At 48.5% G+C, this 27,218-nt stretch overlaps 1 protein-coding gene across 1 annotated transcript in view; it reads left to right on the forward strand.

Annotated features, from left to right (window-relative positions):
* The window catches only part of AKAP6 (A-kinase anchoring protein 6), a 609,087-nt gene that overhangs the window by 106,464 nt on the left and 475,405 nt on the right, over positions 1–27,218 (forward strand). Inside the window, exon 2 of the mRNA XM_069209097.1 lies at positions 9,403–9,760. Within this exon, the coding sequence (XP_069065198.1) occupies positions 9,446–9,760 (315 nt within the window). The 5' untranslated portion in view covers positions 9,403–9,445. The remainder of the gene's footprint in view (positions 1–9,402; positions 9,761–27,218) is intronic.

Genomic DNA, 27,218 nt, shown 5'->3' on the forward strand with positions numbered 1-27,218 from the left:
ACGTAGAAGCCTCGTAGAAGGCTGTGGCCATTCCATAAGGGCCCTAGTCCTGTGCCCCCCAATTACATTTTCCCTTCTCCCCATGTGATTGTGAGTTCTGAGTGTAACCTTTGTTCACTTCCAGCACTGGACCGAGGTCATGACCTCAGATCTGAATGGACTCTGTTTCAGAAGATTGGCTTACACCCAGTTCCCTCGTGCAGCACTCAAGGGGAGCCTGGCCCACACTCAGTCCTCTCGTACAGCACTCAAGGGGAGCCTGGCCCACACCCAGCCCCCTCATGCAGCACTCAGGAGGAGCCTGGCCCACACCCAGTCCTCTCATGCAGCGCTCAAGAGGAGCCTGGCCCACTCCCAGACCTCTCGTGCAGCACTCAAGAGGAGCCTGGCCCACACCCAGTCCTCTCGTGCAGTGCTCAAGAGCAGCCTGACCCACATCCAGTCCTCTGGCCCACACCCAGTCCTCTCGTGCAGCACTCAAGAGGAGCCTGGCCCACATCCAGTCCTCTCGTGCAGCACTTAAGAGGAGCCTGGCCCACACCCAGTCCTCTTGTGCAGGATTCAAGAGGAGCCTGGCCCAGTCCTCTCATGCAGCACCAAGATGAGCCTGGTCCTCTCGTGCAGCACTCAAGAGGAGCCTGGCCCACACCCAGTCCTCTCGTGCAGCACTCAAGAGGAGCCTGGCCCACACCCAGTCCTCTCATGCAGCACTCATGAGGAGCCTGGCCCACACCCAGTCCTCTCATGCAGCACTCAAGAGGAGCCTGGCGCACACCCATCAAGAGGAGCCTGGGCCACAGCCAGTCCTCTCGTGCAGCACTCAAGAGGAGCCTGGCCCACACCCAGTCCTCTCATGCAGCACTCAAGAGGAGCCTGGCGCACACCCATCAAGAGGAGCCTGGGCCACAGCCAGTCCTCTCGTGCAGTACTCAAGAGGAGCCTGGGCCACCCCAGTCCTCTTGTGCAGCACTCAAGAGGAGCCTGGCCCACACCCAGTCCTCTTCTGCAGGATTCAAGAGGAGCCTGGCCCAGTCCTCTCATGCAGCACCAAGATGAGCCTGGTCCTCTCATGCAGCACTCAAGAGGAGCCTGGCCCTGTCCTCTCGTGCAGCACTCAAGAGGAGCCCGGTCCTGTCCTCTCGTGCAGCACTCAAGAGGAGCCCGGCCCTGTCCTCTCGTGCAGCACTCAAGAGGAGCCCGGCCCTGTCCTCTCGTGCAGCACTCAAGAGGAGCCTGGCCCTGTCCTCTCGTGCAGCACTCAAGAGGAGCCTGGCCCACACCTAGTCCTCTCGTGCAACGCTCAAGAGGAGCCTGGCCCACACCCAGTCCTCTGGCCAACACCCAGTCCTCTCGTGCAGCACTCAAGGGCCCCATTGGTGAGGTGGGTCTTCAGGTGGCGGTGCCGTGGGGCGTGAGATGCCACCGTCACTCCAGCTGAGGCCCACAAAGCAGGTAGGAGGTTGTCGTTGTGTTCCTGTGTAAAGAGGGTGTGGACAAGCACTGTGGATGCACTGCTACATCTGGGGCAGGCAGAGGCTCATTGGCATATGTTTGGTCCTCCTAGGTAACGGTGCCCATGAGTTATAAAAACGTGGAATGAAATGCTACCTGGAGGCATTACAAGTGATTAAGATTCATTCTCGTGTCTGTGCATCCTTTCTCTGGTCGCCCAGGCCAGTTTCTTCCTTTCAGACACTCTGCAGTGTAGCCTGGCTGGTCCATTCTCTATACCTCCTCTCCACCCTAGGGTGTGACCAGCCCAGTCTCCATGGCAATGCTTTCTTCTGCTTTCACATTGACTCCGCCTCCTGTCCATCACCATCCTGCCTGCGTGACTCTAAGCGTCTCAGGCCTCCCATGCATGGGGCTGTGACTCAGCTGTAGCAGAGCCACACCATAACATGAAGCCTGGCTCCTAAACCACATCCGGTGTCATCAGTCATTGTTTCCTGTCCTGGTTGCATCAGACAGTGCACAGTGCACCCGGTCTCTGCTGCCAGTGACCTGCCTGTCTCAGGCCTGAAGCAACGGCCTGGTTTCTCTGCCTGACCCAGGGAGGGTCCTATGGGGACATCAGGCCTGACCCAGGGAGGGTCCTGTGGGGACATCAGGCCTGACCGAGGGAGGGGCAGGGATCTGCGGACTCAGCTGTGCTTCAAGGCTCACTGTGGTGTAGACAGAGAGCTCCCCAAGGACCCACCAGGGTGGTGCCCAACCAGTGGTTAACAAAACTTGAGGGCCCTCTGCAAAGAAAATGGAAGGGACCCCCTCCCAACCTTGTCAGGAACTCTCAGGCCAGGGGCCCACCGCCCGTGCACATTGCTGTGAGTGCTGAGGGCCCCCTTGAGCACGGGTTCCCTGCACCACGGGAGCTGTGGGGTCTAAAGTTACACCACTGCGCCTAACCACAGTGTGCTGTCGGTACGCTCTAATGAGAGCCAGTGTACAGCGTGTCGTCAGCTGTCAACATAGGCAGCGGAAGTAGTGGTGCATGGGTGGGTTGGGGCTGCAGGACCCCTTAACTAGACATGCTGGAGTTCAGAAGGGGAATGAAAGACAAAGATGCCTTCAAATTTTGTTTTTATCCTGTCACATTTGCTGTCTGTTCAAAGACAGAGGTCAGATGTCAGGCAGTGTCTTCTGACAAATTGCTGCTTATTCTTTTAACATGGAGATTGGTTTATTTTTCATTCACTGGCTACAAAGTTTGGAGATTTTGTGACGTGAACTAGGTGACAGTCTTGCTGGGACACAGGGAATGTGACAGGGAAGGCTCTAGGATGCCAGTTTTTCCTAACACATAAAATGAAAATACCTGTAAATGAACTGTACAAATATTTCCGAAAATACCAGTTGAAGACCCACCTCAGGGATGGGGCCAAGACAGGCTCCTCTTGAGCGCTGCATGAGAGAACTGGATGTGGGCCCATCTTTTGAAACAGAATACATTCAGGTCTGAGGTAATGACCTTGGTCCAGTGCTGGAAGTGGACAGAGGTCCCACTCTGCACCCAGTCCCTTGCCTCAGCTCAGGGCGCCCATAGGGCATAGCCTTCATCTGTGATTGGTGAGCTTTGGTCACAGGGTGAAGGGTGTGGCCTCTGACCATGCACTGTGCCCAGTCTCCAGACCCACAGGGCCCACTGGGCATGAGCATCAGCCATGCCCCTTGAAGTGTGGGTGCATAGTGTGACCTTTGGCAATGCCCTACACTCAGTCTTTCCACTGCAGACCACCAGGACAGGGCCTTTGGCCAGGGTCCGTGCTGACAGGACATAGGTAGTGGTATTCAGCCACACCTTGCAGACCCATAGTTTCCAACAGCTGACCCCCATGACCCACAGAGCCCTCAGAGATGGTGTTTAGATAGTTTCAGCAGGTTTTAGACACAGGGTGTGGCCTTTGACCATGCTCTGCATCCCCCCCCCTCACCCCTCCTCACCCCCTCCCACAGCCCAATGAGCAAAGGGCAAAGAATGTGGTTATACCTTTGGTGCACTCCCCCTACCAGTTGAAGCTTTTGGGCATGCCCTTTGGCCATGGACTGGGTACAAGGTGTGGTCGCCAGCCACACCCTGTACTCAGTACCCCACCTTGGAGGGTACTGTGCACATAGCACTACCTTTGGGCATGCCAGGAGTGCAGGCTTCACATCTCAGTACCCACTGGGCACACAGTCTAGACTTTGGACATGCCCTCTGCCCAAAATACCCACTCCCAGGGCCTGATTCACAAGGTAAAAAGATTGGTCTATTATGTGCAGAGACTGCACACTCGCAAAGATGGTACTGTGGAATCGCATTTTACAGTTCTTAGGTATGCTAGGCCTAGTGGCCCCTGTGATACACAATGACAATCTCTGCACAGGCCTAGCATTAAGTAAAGAGGCCTACAAATGTAATTCGCTACTGCTAGGAACGCATTATGTTGCAAGGCTTCCCTCTGAACAGCCACCATAAAACATCCTCGTCATTGCATGCTAACTGAAGCAATCTCCCTTCTGGAAAGTACCAGTCTGAGTACGTGATGTTCTCAAGTTCTGTCACAAGATGGACCATGTGATATTAGGCAGGTAGGCCACCTTGTGTAAAATCCTTGTCTATGCTTTACATTGCTATATGTGGTGTGATAGGAAAGAACCACCTTCCGCCATAATGTAGAAATAATCATACGTCAATGCCTAAGAACCAATAGAACGTCAAATTATGTTTGTGGTTTAATGTTATAAAAGAACGTGTATTACTTCCTTTAATCAGGCTGTTCGTGTACAACTAGTACCGAGCATCCTCCATGTACATGTCTTTCTATTCTATCCCTAATAAATTCTTTATGTTTATCTAGAAGAGCTGGCTAACGGTCGTTTGTATTCTGGATGGGTTCTGAATAATTAGGCTTCTACAGTACTCGTAAGTCCCTTTGTGAATAGCAAACAATTGTAAACTTACACAAAAGTGTACATTTACCTTTGTGAATCAGGCCCTCGGTGACAACTGGCAGAGCTGTTGCACGTGCCCAGTAGCAACTGGACTCAGACCACAGTCTCCAGCCCTGCACAGTGCTCTCTCAACAAGGGCTAGGCCATGTCCAGAAGATACTGGTCACAAACCGGGGCCTTGTGCCTCAGACTGCTGCGATTCCTCCACCTCCATACAAACTTGGTCTAGCCTTAAGCAACCGGTTTTGCAATTTTCCTTGTTATTAATTCACTATGGGAATTTCAAGGAAAAATGAAACCCATTTTAACTTTCCCCCTGTTTGACCAATGTTTTCCTAATACACCCTACGTTTGTCCGAAAAAACAGGTGAAGGGTAAATTGTTTCTGGCAATGGGTAGCAGATTGTGGAACAACCTGCCAGTAGACATTTGTGGTTCCCTACAATTGCTTCCTTCTAGGTAGAGGCTAAAAACCTTTATTATTTGAATAAACATGAGCTTCCGTCAAAGGTTGCTTGTACATAGCCAGCTGTTGGGCCACTCGCGCTACGTAAGTTTCTGATCTGTTCTGATTTGAATGTGTATGGATCTTTCCAAGATCAAACCAAACTGGACATATTTTGTTTTGAAAGATTTTGTGCAGATTCTTCATATACATATATATATATTCGCAAAAAACACTGGTTAAAGTGATGTTACAGTTATGTATGGTAATTAGATCTTAGCTTGTATTAAAATGCATAGAAATTCACAAAAAACAAAGATTAAAGTAACGTCAGAGTTAGGTGTTTGAAATATAGTAAACATTTTATGTGTAAAAAACCTAAAACACTAAAATTCACCAGTTAAAGTTTACTGATCGAAATGTAAATGGCACCCCTGCCATACATTGCTTATGACCTCGCATATTACACCACTCATTACTCGAATCACTGATGACTACTCAAGTGTTTGAGTTGGTGAGCGTAAACCTTGCAGGAAAGTGTAATTGTGCTTGCTGAACGTTGTAGAGTACACCGTTTGTGCAGTGCAAGCATTGGTCTATGATAAACGAGATGGAGGCCGAACGCAGCTGAGGCGGATGCAGAGGTATATTTGAAAATAGGTTGAGGCTTAGAGGTAAATCTTGTTTCAAAAGTCTGCGAGAAAGGCCAAATATTCTCTTAACAATAGATTATTCACCCATGGGTATCTGGACACAGCCCCATATTAAATAGTTGTAACACAGTTGTTATAGACACATTTTGTGTAGCGAGGATGTTTATAGGGAGTGGATGTTTATTTCCAGAACGCCGCTGAAGATTTTGAAGCGCTGGAGATTGCTGAGTAATGTAGAATGCTGGGGTGTCCCACTCAGAGGTGGTTTATCTCATGGCTCCAAGTGTGTTTGCCGTTGTTGCCGTTTCAGGAATGTGTGTAGTGCATTTTACTAAACTGCTGAGCATTGTCCATAGGGCCTGACAGAAGTTGTCTTTTCAGTGGCAAATGTCTATCTGTAAACCTCTTGAGGTCAAATTGCAGGTCTTGTGAACATTTTAACAGGGTGATCCGTTACGGTGAATAGAAAATGTCCCACAGATGTAGCTTGTTGATTTCCTTCATCTCCACAAACCCTATAGGAGGGTGTCACAATGATTATATGACATCATCAGTGATGTCATCGATAAAGTAATTTGGCATGTCATCAGTGATGTCATTTAACATGTCAACAGTGTCATGTGAAGTTATAAGCAGTGCAGTGGGAGGTGCGGTTATAGTTAGCTCAGTAAACTAAAGTTGGTGAATTTCAGTGTGTAGTTGGTTTTAAATATCGGCTTTTACCATCTTTTAATACTCAGCAATAATGCCACTTTAACACTTGTTTTTTCATTGAATTTCAGTTTTTTTCTTATTATATTCAGCCAACTCCTATTCAGGCCCAGTGCCCAACCCTGCCCCCAACTCTGAAGCCGGCAAACCTCTGATTTGCATGTCCTTTGGCCTTAGGAAGTGGGTGATTAGCTGCAGACACTCAATCACCCGCCGTGCAGGTCTTTAGCTGTGCGCTGCGAGGGGTTAGCCACAGGGTATGACCTCTGGCCTTAGGAAGCGGGTGATTAACTGCAGACACCCAATACCCGGCCGCACTGGTCTTTAGCTGTGCGCTGCGAGGGGTTAGCCACAGGGTCTGACCTCTGGACTTAGGAAGCGGGTGATTAACTGCAGACACCCAGCCACGCAGGTCTTTGGCTGTGCGCTGCGAGGGGTTAGCCACAGGGTCTGACCTCTGGCCTTAGGAAGCGGGTGATTAACTGCAGACACCCAGCCCCCAGCCGCGCAGGTCTTTAGCTGTGCGCTGCGAGGGGTTAGCCACAGGGTCTGACCTCTGGCCTTAGGAAGCGGGTGATTAGCTGCAGACACCCAATCCCCGGCCGCACTGGTCTTTAGCTGTGCGCTGCGAGGGGTTAGCCACAGGGCCTGACCTCTGGCCTTAGGAAGCGGGTGATTAACTGCAGACACCCAGCCCCCAGCCGCGCAGGTCTTTAGCTGTGCGCTGCGAGGGGTTAGCCACAGGGTCTGACCTCTGGCCTTAGGAAGCGGGTGATTAACTGCAGACACCCAGCCCCCAGCCGCGCAGGTCTTTAGCTGTGCGCTGCGAGGGGTTAGCCACAGGGTCTGACCTCTGGCCTTAGGAAGCGGGTGATTAACTGCAGACACCCAGCCCCCAGCCGCGCAGGTCTTTAGCTGTGCGCTGCGAGGGGTTAGCCACAGGGTCTGACCTCTGGCCTTAGGAAGCGGGTGATTAGCTGCAGACACCCAGTCCCCGGCCGCACTGGTCTTTAGCTGTGCGCTGCGAGGGGTTAGCCACAGGGCCTGACCTCTGGCCTTAGGAAGCGGGTGATTAACTGCAGACACCCAGCCCCCAGCCGCGCAGGTCTTTAGCTGTGAGCTGCGAGGGGTTAGCGACAGGGTCTGGCCTTAGTAAGCGGGTGATTAGCTGCAGACACCTAATCCCCGGCAGCGCAGGTCTTTAGCTGTGCGCTGCAAGGGGTTGGCCACAGGGTCTGGTCTATGGCCATGTCCATAAGGGGCTGGCGGTATGGCATGATCTTCGGTAGATGCGGAATTGTTGGCCCTTAGTGCTTGGCCTTTGGCAAAACTTTCATTTTTTTCTATTTTCTCTCCTACATAGGATTCACAACTCTGATGCAAGCTTCATACCCTGAAGCCTTCCTTGAATTGCCAGCCCTATTTCTCACTCACACATCCTCTACACTTAAAATGATGGCTGGGGCCACAGTACTGAGACAGGTGTAATCAGACTTCCCCATTATGTGGCTTTTTTACTTTTTGTAGCAAATGTAAACTAAGAGGAGCCCTATAAGAGTCCTCCTTCTCCCCCAAAGGCGCTCTGCCCCCCCACTGTGGACTTGGGGGTGGGGGGGCAGGATGTGGTTACTCTGTAGCCTTACAGGCTATTCTTTCATGAAGTTTCAGACACAGGGACTGAGCCCTGCACCCTGTATCAGTTGTTACAAGATAAATGTCTCTTTTGCAGCAGCCAATCAGATCTTTCTGTACTCCTGCAGTACTAAACAATAATAGGAGAAAGGGCCCCATCTTCAAATTAGATATATTTTTGTAATTTCTGTCCTAGGGAATCATTTGCAAATCCCAAACGGAAGCGATGTACAAAAATGTTAACACTTTAAAACCAACTCTGAACTTTTTGAAATTTTAATACCTCAAAAACTACTGAATGGATCTACACCAAACCAATGAACAGAAGTATCCTGGGTATTCTTTTAACGCTGGTTAATGTCTGGCGAAGGGTTTGTAGTGGGTCGTTATTTATGGTCGTCTTCAGGATTCATACATTCCGCGGCCTTACTGGGGAGCGATTGCGCAGAATAGACTCTAGGTGCACAGAGCACTTGTTTAATAAGGTGGCAGGTCCAGCCGGGCTTCTGTTTTTGGAGCGATGCTGTGAGAGGCTTGTTTATGAGAGGCTTGTGCCGCCGAAGTGTAATGTTTTGTGACGGCTTTGGTACCGCAAACCTCTCAACCATATCTATGAGGCCACAATAAGCCCCTTTGCGTGGCTTTGAATGGCCTCATTGATATGGAGTGAGACGAGGCAGCAGAAGTCGCTGCCGTGCCTTACTCTGCACCAGCGAGGCGTTCCATGGGCGCTGCGGTGGGTTTTCCCACGCAACACCCATGGATTCTGACACTGCCCCAGATTGACTTAATCACTTAAACCTAGGGAATCGCCAAAACCTTACGCCTCCTGAGGTGAGGCGTGACAAGGAGAAATATTTTTATTCCTTCTCATCTCTTCCTCTTTCCATGTGCGTTGCACTCTGCAGTACACATAGAAAGAGGAAAACGCCTCTCAGGTGTCCCTTCCTGCACACAAGCAATCCTGCATGCAATGCAGGCACCCTCGCATCATGGTGCAAGGGTGCCGGGGCGGGAAAGTAATGCAATGCATTAATGCATAATATTGCATAAATATGGTGCATTCTTGCCCTTTCACATTGGCGTAGGGCAGCGCAGCAAGAAGGCTTGGGGCGATGCCCAGCGCCAAGCACCCCGTAAATAAGGGCCTAAAAATGAATTGCACTGTGTTTCTGAACTGGTGAGGCATACGCCATTGAAGGCTAGAGACAGATGCCATATATAGGCCCTGGCTTATTTGTACCCTTTGTTGCTCCTTTGGAGGAGATACATGTGACTCAAATCCCTCAAAACGATGCCTGTCATTGTCTGTATTCCCAATAAATATACTTTTAGAGCAAATGCTAGCAGGGTGGGGCCTGATTTCAAGGATGCATGTGGGAGGGGGCGATAGTGTTTAATTAATGGAAATGCCACCATTTCTGTCTTTGTGCTCACTAGTGTTTGCGCACTAACTGAGCTTTGTCAAATCACTTATGCCACATTAGGAGAGTAAATAATCCTCTTCCACTGCTTTGTTTCCCACAGTGTTATTCGGAATGATTGTGGTGCTGGAGTTTCACTTTCGGACATGAGTATTGCGCTTTCCCCCATGATGTCTCAAGACCTGCACGCCCTGGTGGCCAGCACGTCCCCAAGGATGGCCAGTGGGCTGGACACAGGACCGCCCAGTGGGGACTATGGCCGCGCCAAAATGGACGACCATGGACAACGGTATGAGAAGCCGCCCCCGCTGCACACTGGGGCGGACTGGAAGATCGTCCTACACCTGCCGGAGATAGAGACGTGGCTGCGGGGCACCACGCGGAGGGTGCAGGATCTGACCTACTCGGTGCAGCAGGACTCTGAGAATCGCCACGTGGACGCGCACCTCGTGCAACTCAAGGTGAGCACTGCCTGAGTGGGGCAAATCCCAGATTTCACTCCTGTAATAATGCATCTATGGAGAAGCCACTGTGGCTCTTGCAACTTTTCAATATCAGTTGGGATGAAATAAAAGTACAAAGCAGTGACCTTAAATAAAAAAATAGTGGATTCAAGATTGGAGAAGGCCTTGTGTGGGACTAAGGAGAGACATTTGAGTAAAGATGCACAATATAGTTCTATAGTAAAAACAAATATTTACAGCTGTATGTAAACAATATGGTCATAATGAGCTTGATTTAGTATGTATCATATTATATAACCATTATGTTATGGTAACTAAAAGAGTAAATAGATTCCTGTTCTTGACAAATGCATGCGTAGGGGCCTATTCACAAAGGCAAATGTATGAGTGAGTAAATCTACACGTTTACCCTCACACTTTGTAGTACATTTATGCCTTTGGCTGAGTGTAAATTTACTAAAACGTGTAGACTTGCATGTCTCTACCCTCAGAAAGAGAGGCCGGAGCCAAATGTATGCGTGCAAAGCTACAAACAAAACAGAACAGTAGTAGCTCAGACCTGGAGTAAGTAATGCTTAATTTGGTCGCCAACGAGGTGGGAAGTTGACTGGGTGGGTAAAGAGACATTTCCACCTCTAACTGTAGATGTGGCTTTACCAAATATTTTGGTGATGAGATGTGAGCAGGTCTCTCAACCCTGGCATTTCCCTGGGTCAGAGCAGTTTTATTCTTCTTCAGGAGGTGAATGTCAGAACTAGAAGCCCCCTACGACCCTCCGCCAATCCCCGTTTATTTCCTCTCAGGGAAGAGGGGTCGCCCCCACCTGTGGGCGTGGAGCGAGTCCATTGGCTTGTCACGCTTGTGAGATGTGACTCAACCCTACTCCAGGCAGGCTGGGGAGGTCTGTGGGGCTGGATGCATGAGGAAGAACCTTTGCCCACCTGTCAGTAAGGCCAGTAAGGTGAATGCACCGATGTGTGACCTGCACCTGCGGGGTGACGTACACCTGTAAATCTCTATCCTGGTTAAGTAGGGTCACCTCTAATTCCATGTGAGAGAACATCTCAGGAGTATCTGTCTCAGTGTCTGAGTCCCAACTCCGTGCCTTGGCTCACGATTTACTGGTGTGAAAAGATGAATAAATGATAAAACCACATGTCATTGATCCTCTGCATCAAAGGGGACATGACTGACGAATATCGGAAAGGCCCTCCCTCCACAGTCAGACTCCAAGAACCCCACAGAGCTGACCTTTGCCTAAAGTCCACTGCTGTGAAGTAACTGGAATGATCTGAGGGCAATGCCATGATAGCAAGCACTGGCCGCAGGTGGGGCTCATACCTGGTCCACGGGAGGGGGGGGGATATGCCAGCATTATGCTTCTGCTGGAGTTTACTTTCAAACATTGCATCCTTTCCTGGGACACCATCAAGACTGCGCTTGGTGTTCATTGTCTGCCATGGGTCAGCGGGGTCGCCTGGGGGCTGTGCCCCTGCTGACCACCAATGGGCTCTGCCGTCTCCTGGTCACAAGCTTCGTGAAGCCCGCCCACCCGTCCCTTGATGTTTGGGGAGGTGAGCGGGAATTGTTATTGACATGGTTGGTTGTTTCTCTAGTTTTTTTTTCCTTAAGTATGTCCTCATGATTTGTCATATTTGTTGTGGGAGGAGACAGATTTGTCCACAAAGCCAGCAGACACCTTGGCACCTGGAACAGGAAGTCAGGCAGGTGACCTTGGCTTTCCGTGTCTCCAGTGCACTGCCCTGGGGATTGTGGGAAGGTGGAACTTGCGCCATGAGACCAAGACCTGGCCCGGCTGCCCAGGCCCATCTGATGGAGGGTGCTGGGGACCTCTCCGCTCTGGCATGGATGTTCAGGAGCTCAGCTGACTTTCAGGCCTTGTCTCCTCTCCTTGTGAGGGAGCAGAGGACTTCGCCTTGTAAGGACCATGTTTCGAGAGGCTCAGTGGCTCGCACTCGTGCTCCCCAATCAATTAGTCGGGGCTGTATCGGCCATTGGGGTGGACAAGTGTGACTCCAACAGTGTGGGTTAACTGATTCAAATGTGTAGCAGTTTTACAACTCTTTTTCATGAACATGTAGAATATGTACAATGTACTGTGGAAATCAAATGTCTTAATGTGATTCTGGTATGTAAGAAACATGGCCTGAGATTGGAGATTCTCGAATGCCAAATATGGTTAACTCAGGACAATTCTTTATCCTTGTCTGAGGAGGAGGTGGGGGCCCACCAAGTACTGGTGCAACAAATCAGACACACAATTATTAAGAATATGCTCTCTCAGGATTAAGTTATACAGGCTGTCATAATCAGTAACTTTACTGCCATGTAACCACCCCTCCAAGGCCTTCACTGCCTGGTCAATGAAATCAACCCAGTCTTGTGAAGTCTCCTTTTTGGTCTCTCTGAACTTTATCTTGTACTGTTCAGTGGTTAAGCCATAACCATCCAGGAGTGCATTCTTAAGAACTTGGAAATTATTAGCATCATTTTCTTTTACAGTAAGGAGCCTATCCCTACCTTTTCCAGTAAATGATAGCCATAGGATAGCAGCCCACTGCTTTTGAGGGACATCCTGTACAGTACAGGCCCTCTCAAGTGCAGCAAACCACTTGTTAATGTCATCCCCCTCCTTATAAGGGGGAACTATCTTGTGCAGATTCCTGGAATCATGCTCTTTTGCAGGATGACTATGGGGAATACTGCTGCTGCCACCATGGGTATCTAAACCCAACTTCTGTCTTTCCTTCTCTATTTCTAAAGACTGTCTATCCAAATCCAGCTGTTGCTTCTTGAGCTTCAGTCTGGTTTGTTCCACTCTCAATCTATTGAGCTCCCTTTCTAACAATCTGTCATCAGGGTGGGTGGGAGGGACATTTCTAGATACAGAGGTATGATGGGAATGAACAGAAGGAGACCTGTCCCTTACAGAGGGCACCCTAACAGCTTGGCTACCAGTATAATGTGAGAGCACACCATCAGTATGGTGTGATTCAACCTCTGTACCAACTATGCTAGACTGTCTAGTAATGGGCAGGCTGAGAAGTTTCTTTCCTGAATCTTTTCCTGGGGGAGTCCCTGGATCAGATTGAGAACCATTAGCTACTTTTTCCACAGATTGGGCACTTATGGCCTTATCCTGTACTCTAAGCATGTTAATTAACAGTTCCAAGGAAGGATTCTTCCCTACACTCAAACCTCTCTCTATGCAGAGACTCCTTGCTCCTTTCCAGCTAAGGTGATCATATGCAAGTTTGGACAGTTCAACATTTTTTCCTGTGCCAGACATTTTTTAGAGAGAGTTAAAGTGATAGAAAAAGAGAAAAAAAGTTTCCAGAACTTTTTGGAAAGACAGAAAAAACTTTTTAAACTTTTAAGAACTTTTTGAAAGTTTAGAAGTACTTTTCAGCACTTAGAAAAGAGTGAAAAGAGGAAATGCAAAACTTTTTGGCTATGTGTATATACACTGACCTTGTTTTGTATATTTTTCTCTTATGAAAAGTACAATGACAAGAGTGGTAAGTAGTCTCAAGCACTTATCCCACCACTGCACAACCAATGTAGGAGGCTGGACTGGCTTGTAGTGAGTACCAAGGGGTACTTGCACCTTGCACCAGGCCCAGTTATCCCTTATTAGTGTATAGGGTGTCTAGCAGCTTAGGCTGATAGATAATGGTAGCTTAGCAGAGCAGCTTAGGCTGAACTAGGAGACGTGTGAAGCTACTACAGTACCACTTAGTGTCATATGCACAATATCATAAGAAAACACAATACACAGTTATACTAAAAATAAAGGTACTTTATTTTTATGACAATATGCCAAAGTATCTTAGAGTGTACCCTCAGTGAGAGGATAGGAAATATACACAAGATATATATACACAATAGCAAAAATATGCAGTATAGTCTTAGAAAACAGTGCAAACAATGTATAGTTACAATAGGATGCAATGGGGAAACATAGGGATAGGGGCAACACAAACCATATACTCCAAAAGTGGAATGTGAACCACGAATGGACCCCAAACCTATGTGACCTTGTAGAGGGTCGCTGGGACTATTAGAAAATAGTGAGAGTTAGAAAAATAACCCTCCCCAAGACCCTGAAAAGTGAGTGCAAAGTGCACCAAAGTTCCCCTAAGGACAAAGAAGTCGTGTTAGAGGAATAATGCAGGAAAGACACAAACCAGCAATGCAACAACTGTGGATTTCCAATCTAGGGTACCTGTGGAACAAGGGGACCAAGTCCAAAAGTCACAAGCAAGTCGGAGATGGGCAGATGCCCAGGAAATGCCAGCTGCGGGTGCAAAGAAGCTTCGACTGGACAGCAGAAGCTGAGGTTTCTGCAGGAACGAAAAGGGCTAGAGACTTCCCCTTTGGTGGACGGATCCCTCTCGCCTTGGAGAGTCGTGCAGAAGTGTTTTCCCGCCGGAAGGACGCCAACAAGCCTTGCTACACGCAAATCGTGCGTTTGGCGTTTTTGGACGCTGCTGGGGCCCAGGAGGGACCAGGAGTTCGCAAATTGGACCTGCAGAGAGAGGGGACGTCGAGCAAGACAAAGAGCCCTCACTGAAGCAGGTAGCACCCGGAGAAGTGCCAGAAACAGGCACTACGAGGATGCGTGAAACGGTGCTCGCCGAAGTTGCACAAAGGAGTCCCACGTCGCCGGAGACCAACTTAGAAAGTCGTGCAATGCAGGTTAGAGTGCCGTGGACCCAGGCTTGGCTGTGCACAAAGGATTTCCGCCGGAAGTGCACAGGGGCCGGAGTAGCTGCAAAGTCGTGGTTCCCAGCAATGCAGCCCAGCGAGGTGAGGCAAGGACTTACCTCCACCAAACTTGGACTGAAGAGTCACTGGACTGTGGGGGTCACTTGGACAGAGTCGCTGGATTCGAGGGACCTCGCTCGTCGTGCTGAGAGGAGACCCAAGGGACCGGTAATGCAGCTTTTTGGTGCCTGCGGTTGCAGGGGGAAGATTCCGTCGACCCACGGGAGATTTCTTCGGAGCTTCTGGTGCAGAGAGGAGGCAGGCTACCCCCACAGCATGCACAAGCAGGAAAACAGTCGAGAAGGCGGCAGGATCAGCGTTACAGAGTTGCAGTAGTCGTCTTTGCTACTATGTTGCAGGTTTGCAGGCTTCCAGCGCGGTCAGCGGTCGTTTCCTTATCAGAAGGTGAAGAGAGAGATGCAGAGGAACTCGGCTGAGCTCATGCATTCGTTATCTAAAGTTTCCCCAGAGACAGAGACCCTAAATAGCCAGAAAAGAGGGTTTGGCTACCTAGGAGAGAGGAAAGGCTACTAACACCTGAAGGAGCCTATCAGCAGGAGTCTCTGACGTCACCTGGTGGCACTGGCCACTCAGAGCAGTCCAGTGTGCCAGCAGCACCTCTGTTTCCAAGATGGCAGAGGTCTGGAGCACACTGGAGGAGCTCTGGACACCTCCCAGGGGAGGTGCAGGTCAGGGGAGTGGTCACTCCCCTTTCCTTTGTCCAGTTTCGCGCCAGAGCAGGGGCTAAGGGGTCCCTGAACCGGTGTAGACTGGCTTATGCAGAATTGGGCACATCTGTGCCCAACAAAGCATTTCCAGAGGCTGGGGGAGGCTACTCCTCCCCTGCCTTCACACCATTTTCCAAAGGGAGAGGGTGTCACACCCTCTCTCAGAGGAAGTTCTTTGTTCTGCCATCCTGGGCCAGGCCTGGCTGGACCCCAGGAGGGCAGCTGCCTGTCTGAGGGGTTGGCAGCAGCAGCAGCTGCAGAGAAACCCCAGGAAGGGCAGTCTGGCAGTACCAGGGTCTGTGCTACAGACCACTGGGATCATGGAATTGTACCAACAATGCCAGGATGGCATAGAGGGGGCAATTCCATGATCATAGACATGTTACATGGCCATATTCGGAGTTACCATGGTGAAGCTACATATAGGTAGTGACCTATATGTAGTGCACGCGTGTAATGGTGTCCCCGCACTCACAAAGTTCAGTGAATTGGCTCTGAACAATGTGGGGGCACCTTGGCTAGTGCCAGGGTGCCCTCACACTAAGTAACTTTGCACCTAACCTTTACCAGGTAAAGGTTAGACATATAGGTGACTTATAAGTTACTTAAGTGCAGTGTAAAATGGCTGTGAAATAACGTGGACGTTATTTCACTCAGGCTGCAGTGGCAGGCCTGTGTAAGTATTGTCAGAGCTCCCTATGGGTGGCAAAAGAAATGCTGCAGCCCATAGGGATCTCCTGGAACCCCAATACCCTGGGTACCTCAGTACCATATACTAGGGAATTATAAGGGTGTTCCAGTAAGCCAATGTAAATTGGTAAAAATGGTCACTAGCCTGTCAGTGACAATTTGGAAAGAAATGAGAGAGCATAACCACTGAGGTTCTGATTAGCAGAGCCTCAGTGAGACAGTTAGTCACTACACAGGTAACACATTCAGGCACACTTATGAGCACTGGGGCCCTGGGTTACCAGGGTCCCAGTGACACATACAACTAAAACAACATATATACAGTGAAAAATGGGGGTAACATGCCAGGCAAGATGGTACTTTCCTACACAACCCCCCCCCAAACGAAGGACAATAAGACTAGCCATTACCTGATGAGTCTTCATTGTCTAAGTGGAAATATCTGGAGAGTCCATCTGCATTGGAGTGGCTACTTCCAGGTCTATGTTCCACTGTATAGTCCATTCCCTGTAGGGATATGGACCACCTCAACAATTTAGGATTTTCACCTTTCATTTGTTTTAGCCAAAGTAGAGGTTTGTGGTCTGTCTGAACAATGAAGTGAGTGCCAAACAGGTATGGCCTCAACTTCTTCAGAGCCCAGACCACAGCAAAGGCCTCCCTCTCAATGGCAGACCAACGCTTTTCTCTAGGGGTCAACCTTCTACTAATAAAAGCAACAGGTTGATCCTGGCCCTCAGAATTAAGTTGTGATAGGACTGCCCCTACTCCTAATTCAGATGCATCAGTTTGGACATAGAATTTTTTAGAGTAACAAGGGCTTTTCAGGACAGGTGCAGAGCACATGGCCTGCTTCAGCTCCTCAAAAGCTTTCTGACAGCTTGCTGTCCATAATACCTTTTTAGGCATTTTCTTGGATGTGAGGTCATTAAGAGGGGCTGCAATGGAGCCATAGTTCTTAATGAACCTCCTGTAATACCCAGTGAGGCCTAGGAAGGCTCTCACCTGAGTCTGAGTGGTAGGGGGAACCCAATTAATAATAGTTTGGATTTTCCCCTGAAGTGGTGCAATCTGTTCCCCACCAACAAGGTGTCCCAGATAAACCACCTTACCCTGCCCTATCTGGCACTTTGAAGCCTTGATAGTGAGGCCTGCCTTTTGCAGAGCCTCCAAAACTTTCCATAGGTGGACCAGGTGATCATCCCAGCTGGAGCTAAAGACAGCTATATCGTCCAAATATGCTGCACTGAAAGCTTCCAGCCCTTGCAGGACTGTGTTCACCAACCTCTGAAAAGTGGCAGGTGCATTTTTCAAACCAAAAGGCATTACAGTAAACTGGTAATGTCCTCCAATGGTAGAAAATGCAGTCTTAGGTTTAGCATCTTCTGACAATTTGATCTGCCAATACCCTGCAGTCAAATCAAAAGTGCTTAGATACTTGGCAGATGCCAGTGTATCTATAAGCTCATCTGCCCTGGGTATAGGGTGAGCATCAGTTTTGGTTACCAAGTTGAGACCTCTATAGTCTACACAAAACCTCATTTCTTTCTTTCCATCTTTAGAATTGGGTTTTGGTACCAGTACCACAGGAGAAGCCCATGGACTGTCAGAGTGCTCAACCACTCCTAGTTCCAACATTTTCTGAACTTCTTGCTTTATGCAGTCCCTGACATGGTCAGGCTGCCTATAGATCTTACTTTTGACAGGTAAACTGTCTCCAGTATCTATAGTGTGCTCACACCAAGAAGTGGTGCCTGGCACAGTAGAGAAGAGTTCTGAAAATTGTCCTAGGAGATTTATGCAATTATCTTTCTGCTCAGCAGTAAGACAATCAGCCAAAACTACACCTTCCACAAGAGCATCTTGTTCTGTGGAAGAGAAGAGATCAGGTAGAGGATCACTGTCTTCTTCCTGTCCCTCATCTGTTGCCATGAGCAGGGTGAGATCAGCCCTGTCATAGTAGGGTTTCAGGCGGTTGACATGGAGCACCCTAAGGGGACTCCTGGCAGTGCCTAAGTCAACCAAGTAGGTGACTTCACCCTTCTTTTCAACAATTGTGTGGGGTCCACTCCATTTATCTTGGAGTGCTCTTGGGGCCACAGGCTCCAAGACCCACACTTTCTGCCCTGGTTGGTACTGAACCAAAACAGCCTTCTGATCATGCCATTGCTTCTGGAGCTCTTGGCTGGCCTGAAGGTTTTTACTGGCCTTTTTCATGTACTCAGCCATCCTTGATCTGAGGCCAAGTACATAATCCACAATATCCTGTTTAGGAGCTTTTAAAGGTTGTTCCCAACCCTCCTTTACAAGTGTGAGTGGACCCCTAACAGGGTGTCCAAAAAGAAGTTCAAAGGGGCTGAAGCCCACTCCTTTCTGGGGTACCTCCCTGTAGGCAAAAAGGAGGCATGGTAGAAGGATGTCCCATCTCCTGCGGAGTTTTTCAGGGAGACCCATAATCATGCCTTTGAGAGTTTTATTAAATCTCTCCACCAGTCCATTTGTTTGTGGATGATAGGGTGTTGTGAACTTGTAAGTTACACCACACTCCTTCCACATGGCCTTTAAGTATGCAGACATGAAATTGCTTCCTCTGTCTGATACTACTTCCTTTGGGAAGCACACCCTGGAAAATATTCCCAGGAGGGCCTTTGCCACTGCAGGAGCTGTAGTGGTCCTTAAAGGAATAGCTTCAGGATATCTTGTGGCATGGTCCACTACCACCAAGATAAACCTATTGCCTGAAGCAGTAGGAGGGTCAAGGGGGCCAACTATGTCAACCCCTACCCTTTCAAAGGGAACCCCAACCACAGGCAGTGGGATAAGGGGTGCCTTTGGGGTGCCACCTGTCTTGCCACTGGCTTGACAGGTTTCACAGGACTTACAAAATTCCTTTGTGTCCTCAGACATCCTAGGCCAATGAAACAATGGTACCAATCTGTCCCAAGTTTTCATTTGACCCAGGTGCCCAGCTAAGGGAATGTCATGTGCCAGTGTTAGGAGGAACTTTCTGTACTCCTGAGGAATCACTAATCTCCTGGCAGCTCCAGGTTTAGGATCCCTATGCTCAGTGTACAAGAGGTTGTCCTCCCAGTAAACTCTGTGAGAGTCACTGACATCCCCATTAGCCTGTTTGACAGCTTGCTGTCTGAGACCCTCTAATGTGGGACAGGTTTGCTGTGCCACACTCAGCTCCTCCCTGGCAGGCCCCCCTTCACCCAAAAGCTCAGCAGTGTCTGCTTCCAGCTCCTCTGGTGTAGGTTCTGCACAGGGAGGGAATTCTTCTTCCTCAGAATTAGAATCCACTGTAGAGGGAGGGATAGTAGGAAGTGGTTTGCTTCTACTAGCCCTAGCTTTAGGGAGCACTTGGTCCATTGTTCCAGGATCCAAGCTTCCCTGTCCTTTTTGCTTTTTGGCCTGAGCCCTTGTCAAAGCAAAAATATGCCCTGGAATGCCCAGCATTGCTGCATGGGCCTCCAACTCCACATCTGACCAAGCTGATGTCTCCAAATCATTCCCTAATAGACAGTCTACAGGTAAATCTGAAGCTACCACAACTTTCTTTGGACCAGTTACCCCCCCCCCAGTTGAGATTTACAACAGCCATGGGGTGGCTTTGTGTTATGTTGTGAGCATCGGTTACTTGGTACTGGTGTCCAAGTATGTGTTGTTCAGGGTGCACCAGTTTCTCAATCACCATTGTGACACTGGCACCTGTGTCCCTGTAGGCCTGGACCTCAACACCATTTATTAGGGTTAGTTGCTTGTACTTCTCCAAGTTATGGGGGCAAGCAACCAAAGTGGCTAAATCAATAGCCCCTTCAGAGACTAAAGTAGCCTCTGTGGTCTCCCTAATCAGACCAACCCCAACTAAATTACCAAAAGTGAGCCCAGCTACTCCCTTGGATTGGCTATTAGTAGGTTTGCTCCCACCACCACTGCTATTAGTAGGGACACTAGGTGTAGCAGTAGGGGTTGTAGTGGTAGGAGCTGTGGTGCCTTTCTTTGGACAACTGGGATCTGTTGTCCAATGGCCTTTTATTTTACATAAATAGCACCATGGTTTCTTTTCCTTGTTCTGATTAAAGGAGGATTTGGACCCACCACCCCCACCAGAGTGTTTTTGTGGGCCTGATGAAGACTCATTTTTAGATTTGTCCCCACCTTTGTCAGAAGACTTACCATCCTTCTTTTTGTTGCCATCTTTGTCACCCCATGTATGAACTTTTCTGTTCACTCTTGTTCTGACCCATTTGTCTGCCTTCTTTCCCAATTCTTGGGGAGAGGTCAGATCAGAGTCCACCAAGTACTGGTGCAACAAATCAGACACACAATTATTAAGAATATGCTCTCTCAGGATTAAGTTATACAGGCTGTCATAATCAGTAACTTTACTGCCATGTAACCACCCCTCCAAGGCCTTCACTGCCTGGTCAATGAAATCAACCCAGTCTTGTGAAGTCTCCTTTTTGGTCTCTCTGAACTTTATCTTGTACTGTTCAGTGGTTAAGCCATAACCATCCAGGAGTGCATTCTTAAGAACTTGGAAATTATTAGCATCATTTTCTTTTACAGTAAGGAGCCTATCCCTACCTTTTCCAGTAAATGATAGCCATAGGATAGCAGCCCACTGCTTTTGAGGGACATCCTGTACAGTACAGGCCCTCTCAAGTGCAGCAAACCACTTGTTAATGTCATCCCCCTCCTTATAAGGGGGAACTATCTTGTGCAGATTCCTGGAATCATGCTCTTTTGCAGGATGACTATGGGGAATACTGCTGCTGCCACCATGGGTATCTAAACCCAACTTCTGTCTTTCCTTCTCTATTTCTAAAGACTGTCTATCCAAATCCAGCTGTTGCTTCTTGAGCTTCAGTCTGGTTTGTTCCACTCTCAATCTATTGAGCTCCCTTTCTAACAATCTGTCATCAGGGTGGGTGGGAGGGACATTTCTAGATACAGAGGTATGATGGGAATGAACAGAAGGAGACCTGTCCCTTACAGAGGGCACCCTAACAGCTTGGCTACCAGTATAATGTGAGAGCACACCATCAGTATGGTGTGATTCAACCTCTGTACCAACTATGCTAGACTGTCTAGTAATGGGCAGGCTGAGAAGTTTCTTTCCTGAATCTTTTCCTGGGGGAGTCCCTGGATCAGATTGAGAACCATTAGCTACTTTTTCCACAGATTGGGCACTTATGGCCTTATCCTGTACTCTAAGCATGTTAATTAACAGTTCCAAGGAAGGATTCTTCCCTACACTCAAACCTCTCTCTATGCAGAGACTCCTTGCTCCTTTCCAGCTAAGGTGATCATATGCAAGTTTGGACAGTTCAACATTTTTTCCTGTGCCAGACATTTTTTAGAGAGAGTTAAAGTGATAGAAAAAGAGAAAAAAAGTTTCCAGAACTTTTTGGAAAGACAGAAAAAACTTTTTAAACTTTTAAGAACTTTTTGAAAGTTTAGAAGTACTTTTCAGCACTTAGAAAAGAGTGAAAAGAGGAAATGCAAAACTTTTTGGCTATGTGTATATACACTGACCTTGTTTTGTATATTTTTCTCTTATGAAAAGTACAATGACAAGAGTGGTAAGTAGTCTCAAGCACTTATCCCACCACTGCACAACCAATGTAGGAGGCTGGACTGGCTTGTAGTGAGTACCAAGGGGTACTTGCACCTTGCACCAGGCCCAGTTATCCCTTATTAGTGTATAGGGTGTCTAGCAGCTTAGGCTGATAGATAATGGTAGCTTAGCAGAGCAGCTTAGGCTGAACTAGGAGACGTGTGAAGCTACTACAGTACCACTTAGTGTCATATGCACAATATCATAAGAAAACACAATACACAGTTATACTAAAAATAAAGGTACTTTATTTTTATGACAATATGCCAAAGTATCTTAGAGTGTACCCTCAGTGAGAGGATAGGAAATATACACAAGATATATATACACAATAGCAAAAATATGCAGTATAGTCTTAGAAAACAGTGCAAACAATGTATAGTTACAATAGGATGCAATGGGGAAACATAGGGAGAGGGGCAACACAAACCATATACTCCAAAAGTGGAATGCGAACCACGAATGGACCCCAAACCTATGTGACCTTGTAGAGGGTCGCTGGGACTATTAGAAAATAGTGAGAGTTAGCAAAATAACCCTCCCCACGACCCTGAAAAGTGAGTGCAAAGTGCACTAAAGTTCCCCTAAGGACAAAATAGTCGTGTTAGAGGAATAATGCAGGAAAGACACAAACCAGCAATGCAACAACTGTGGATTTCCAATCTAGGGTACCTGTGGAACAAGGGGACCAAGTCCAAAAGTCACAAGCAAGTCGGAGATGGGCAGATGCCCAGGAAATGCCAGCTGCGGGTGCAAAGAAGCTTTGACTGGACAGCAGAAGCTGAGGTTTCCGCAGGAACGAAAAGGGCTAGAGACTTTCCCTTTGGTGGACAGATCCCTCTCGCCTTGGAGAGTCGTGCAGAAGTGTTTTCCCGCCAGAAGGATGCCAACAAGCCTTGCTACACGCAAATCGTGCGTTTGGTGTTTTTGGACGCTGCTGGGGCCCAGGAGGGACCAGGAGTTCGCAAATTGGACTGGCAGAGAGAGGGGACGTCGAGCAAGACAAAGAGCCCTCACTGAAGCAGGTAGCACCCGGAGAAGTGCCAGAAACAGGCACTACAAGGATGCGTGAAACGGTGCTTGCCGAAGTTGCACAAAGGAGTCCCACGTCGCCGGAGACCAACTTAGAAAGTCGTGCAATGCAGGTTAGAGTGCCGTGGACCCAGGCTTGGCTGTGCACAAAGGATTTCTGCCGGAAGTGCACAGGGGCCGGAGTAGCTGCAAAGTCGCGGTTCCCAGCAATGCAGCCCAGCGAGGTGAGGCAAGGACTTACCTCCACCAAACTTGGACTGAAGAGTCACTGGACTGTGGGGGTCACTTGGACAGAGTCACTGGATTTGAGGGACCTTGCTCGTCATGCTGAGAGGAGACCCAAGGGACCGGTAATGCAGCTTTTTGGTGCCTGCGGTTGCAGGGGGAAGATTCCGTCGACCCACGGGAGATTTCTTCGGAGCTTCTGGTGCAGAGAGGAGGCAGACTACCCCCACAGCATGCACAAGCAGGAAAACAGTCGAGAAGGCGGCAGGATCAGCGTTACAGAGTTGCAGTAGTCGTCTTTGCTACTATGTTGCAGGTTTGCAGGCTTCCAGCGCGGTCAGCGGTCGTTTCCTTATCAGAAGGTGAAGAGAGAGATGCAGAGGAACTCGGCTGAGCTCATGCATTCGTTATCTAAAGTTTCCCCAGAGACAGAGACCCTAAATAGCCAGAAAAGAGGGTTTGGCTACCTAGGAGAGAGGAAAGGCTACTAACACCTGAAGGAGCCTATCAGCAGGAGTCTCTGACGTCACCTGGTGGCACTGGCCACTCAGAGCAGTCCAGTGTGCCAGCAGCACCTCTGTTTCCAAGATGGCAGAGGTCTGGAGCACACTGGAGGAGCTCTGGACACCTCCCAGGGGAGGTGCAGGTCAGGGGAGTGGTCACTCCCCTTTCCTTTGTCCAGTTTCGCGCCAGAGCAGGGGCTAAGGGGTCCCTGAACCGGTGTAGACTGGCTTATGCAGAATTGGGCACATATGTGCCCAACAAAGCATTTCCAGAGGCTGGGGGAGGCTACTCCTCCCCTGCCTTCACACCATTTTCCAAAGGGAGAGGGTGTCACACCCTCTCTCAGAGGAAGTTCTTTGTTCTGCCATCCTGGGCCAGGCCTGGCTGGACCCCAGGAGGGCAGCTGCCTGTCTGAGGGGTTGGCAGCAGCAGCAGCTGCAGAGAAACCCCAGGAAGGGCAGTCTGGCAGTACCAGGGTCTGTGCTACAGACCACTGGGATCATGGAATTGTACCAACAATGCCAGGATGGCATAGAGGGGGCAATTCCATGATCATAGACATGTTACATGGCCATATTCGGAGTTACCATGGTGAAGCTACATATAGGTAGTGACCTATATGTAGTGCACGCGTGTAATGGTGTCCCCGCACTCACAAAATCCGGGGAATTTGCCCTGAACAATGTGGGGGCACCTTGGCTAGTGCCAGGGTGCCCACACACTAAGTAACTTAGCACCCAACCTTTACCAGGTAAAGGTTAGACATATAGGTGACTTATAAGTTACTTAAGTGCAGTGTAAAATGGCTGTGAAATAACGTGGACGTTATTTCACTCAGGCTGCAGTGGCAGGCCTGTGTAAGAATTGTCAGAGCTCCCTATGGGTGGCAAAAGAAATGCTGCAGCCCATAGGGATCTCCTGGAACCCCAATACCCTGGGTACCTCAGTACCATATACTAGGGAATTATAAGGGTGTTCCAGTAAGCCAATGTAAATTGGTAAAAATGGTCACTAGCCTGTCAGTGACAATTTGGAAAGAAATGAGAGAGCATAACCACTGAGGTTCTGATTAGCAGAGCCTCAGTGAGACAGTTAGTCACTACACAGGTAACACATTCAGGCACACTTATGAGCACTGGGGCCCTGGGTTACCAGGGTCCCAGTGACACATACAACTAAAACAACATATATACAGTGAAAAATGGGGGTAACATGCCAGGCAAGATGGTACTTTCCTACAATAACTATATATTCTGCAGCAACCAACACCATTAACCTGCATGTTGACACAAGAGGATTTCTAATTAGATTAATTAGCTACCAGTTTTAAGTGCTGACATTCTGTATGCACGTTTTACCCTTTTAATCTGTTTCACACAGCTCAGCAATCCTGGCGGACTCACAGACACGTTGTGAACACTGTGAATTTCACACCTTACTGAATGGTGAACTGCAGTTACACAACAGAGAGAACAACACTTAGGGCCTGATTACTATCTCGGCAGATAGCAACCTCCGTCACAAATGCGAAGGATATTCCTTCCGCCGTATTACGACTTCCGTAGGATATAACGGATATCCATCATGTTTGGAACGGAGTAATCCCATCCGCCAAGGTCGGCCCTTAGATACTAAACGTTTAAATGTTCCTTTCTTACACCCTTATCTTAGGGAGGTTGAGCCTTCGCTGAGGCCTGGCCACGTCCTGATACAGTGCCCGCATCAAGGCTGGCACTGCCTCTCTTCCTTCCTCAAGGGGAGTTGAGGGCGCCAGGGTGGAGGACTGTACAATGGTACATCTTCTGGGAAAGGAGCCATGTCTATCGACCAGGTGAAATGCATCTGCAGAGAAGCGGAAGAGGCGGGCGGGAGGATGGAGGGGACCGATGGAGAGATGGCAGGACACAGTGAACACGTCCCTGCTCTTGGCTGCAGCTCCTACAAGGTGCAGGAGAGCAGGAAGACTTTGTACAGCTGGAGAACTCAGCAAGGAGGAACATAACATGCACATACATCACTTAGGGCAGTGGTTCTTAACCTGTGGTCCGGGGACCGCTAGGATTTCACGGAATCCAACTCTGGGGACCCCAACACCTGCGTAGAAAAATAAATAATATTAACAAATTAATAAAGTGTATATAAATAAAGAAGCAGACCATTTTAAAATGTTCTCTAAATGTGAAGGATTTTTTTTAAATAAAAGCTAAAAATTAAATTAGCCTCCTCAGATGGATTTGTGGGACAAGTGCATCAAACAGAATACAGCAAGGACACTGAGTGCCCTCAATTGGATTTAGAAAAGCTCCAACCTTCCCATTAAAATTAAAATTTTCCTTTTTTTATATTTGTTTGCAAATTACGTAAAATATTTTATCATTTGTCTATTTGTTTGGTGAATGGTTGTTTCTATTTTTGCTGTGTATTATTTTGCGGTTCAAACGACTGAAAATGCTTAGGGTAGGGTTCGCGGCTTCCAGTCATGACTCATTGGTGGTCCAATAATGATTTAGAGGGGGTCCCGAGTTCCAGTAATAGCTATGTGGGCTTCCACAGAAGTCAAAAGGTTAAGACCCACTGACAAAATCACAAGTATTTCTTGCTCCACTCCTGGTTTCCTTCCCTCCTTTATGGATGGTAAAAGCATTTAGTCCCCCTGCGGAGAATCAGTCGGACCCCCCGCTGCTAGGGGGCTGCTGACAGGAGCCCACCATATTTAGGGTGATTCTTCTGTGCTGCGGTTTCCTGCAAGGAAATGCCAAGCACCGGTGCAGCGGGCAACTCACAATTTACTAAGCGAGCAGAGGGGGGCCCTCATTACCCCCTTTTAAATAGGGGCTCCTCCCCCTGTCCCTTTTACCTCTCCCCCACCATCATAGGATAGTCACGCTCTTCTCTGGGGTCCTCGCGCTCTCTAGCCTGAGCTTCACATGCTGTTGAGCTGGGCTCCTGGTCCCTGGCTCTCCCTGACCTCACCCCCGATCTCTGGCACAGCAGAATACCAAGGATGCCGAGGGCCCTGGTGCAAGCAAGGAAAATGCCCCCTTTAAATGAGCAGCATACCATGGATGCCATGGGTCCTGGTGCAAGCAAGGAAAATGCCCCCTTTAAATGCTGTTGGAATAGTAAAATACAGCAATGTTTGTAGTTTACAAAACTAGTTTACAGCCATAAACTACAGCAACAACTGGCACGAAAATCATCAGGACATTCTTAATTCTTTCCCAGAGACTATGAACAGGAAAAGAGCCACACTTGGGTGGGAAAGAACTACTGGCATATAGGAACGCTTTCGTTGTTGAATAATGCATAAGAAAACGTGAACGAGTACCCCGATGCACTAAAAGGAACAGGATGACATAGATGTATTTAAAATTACACACTGATGAGAAACCCTGAGTGTTATGTTTTAATAATCTTAAAAGACTTTATATTAACACTTTCATCAAAGAGTAATGAACTAAAATACTTTTAAATAAACGTTAGCGAATTCAGCAGTCACAGGCTTAGATGGTGTAATGGGTCAACAAATCTATTTAAATAAACACCAAACTGAAATGAGTGCCAGAACACAAAAGCTATGATTTCACGTTTGCACGGAAGCTCCAAAGTTTTACAATTAAGTTAAAATGCAGATCAGAAGACTACGACGTATTAAAACCCAAAGCTTTCGCGGAGCATGTGCAGAGTGACTGGGCATGACACACACACACACTGCCATATAAAGTACAGACAGGGAACAGGGCGTATTTCCACGGCGTCTTGCCTACACCGAGGAGCACAGGCAGGTCGACTCTCCTTGATATAGCCTATCAGAAAGCGCACACTTTCCAGTACTCCGAGCCCTTTTAAAAGTAGCATGACCATG

The sequence above is a fragment of the Pleurodeles waltl genome, chromosome 9, assembly GCF_031143425.1.
Source record: "Pleurodeles waltl isolate 20211129_DDA chromosome 9, aPleWal1.hap1.20221129, whole genome shotgun sequence".
Taxonomy (NCBI): domain Eukaryota; kingdom Metazoa; phylum Chordata; class Amphibia; order Caudata; family Salamandridae; genus Pleurodeles; species Pleurodeles waltl.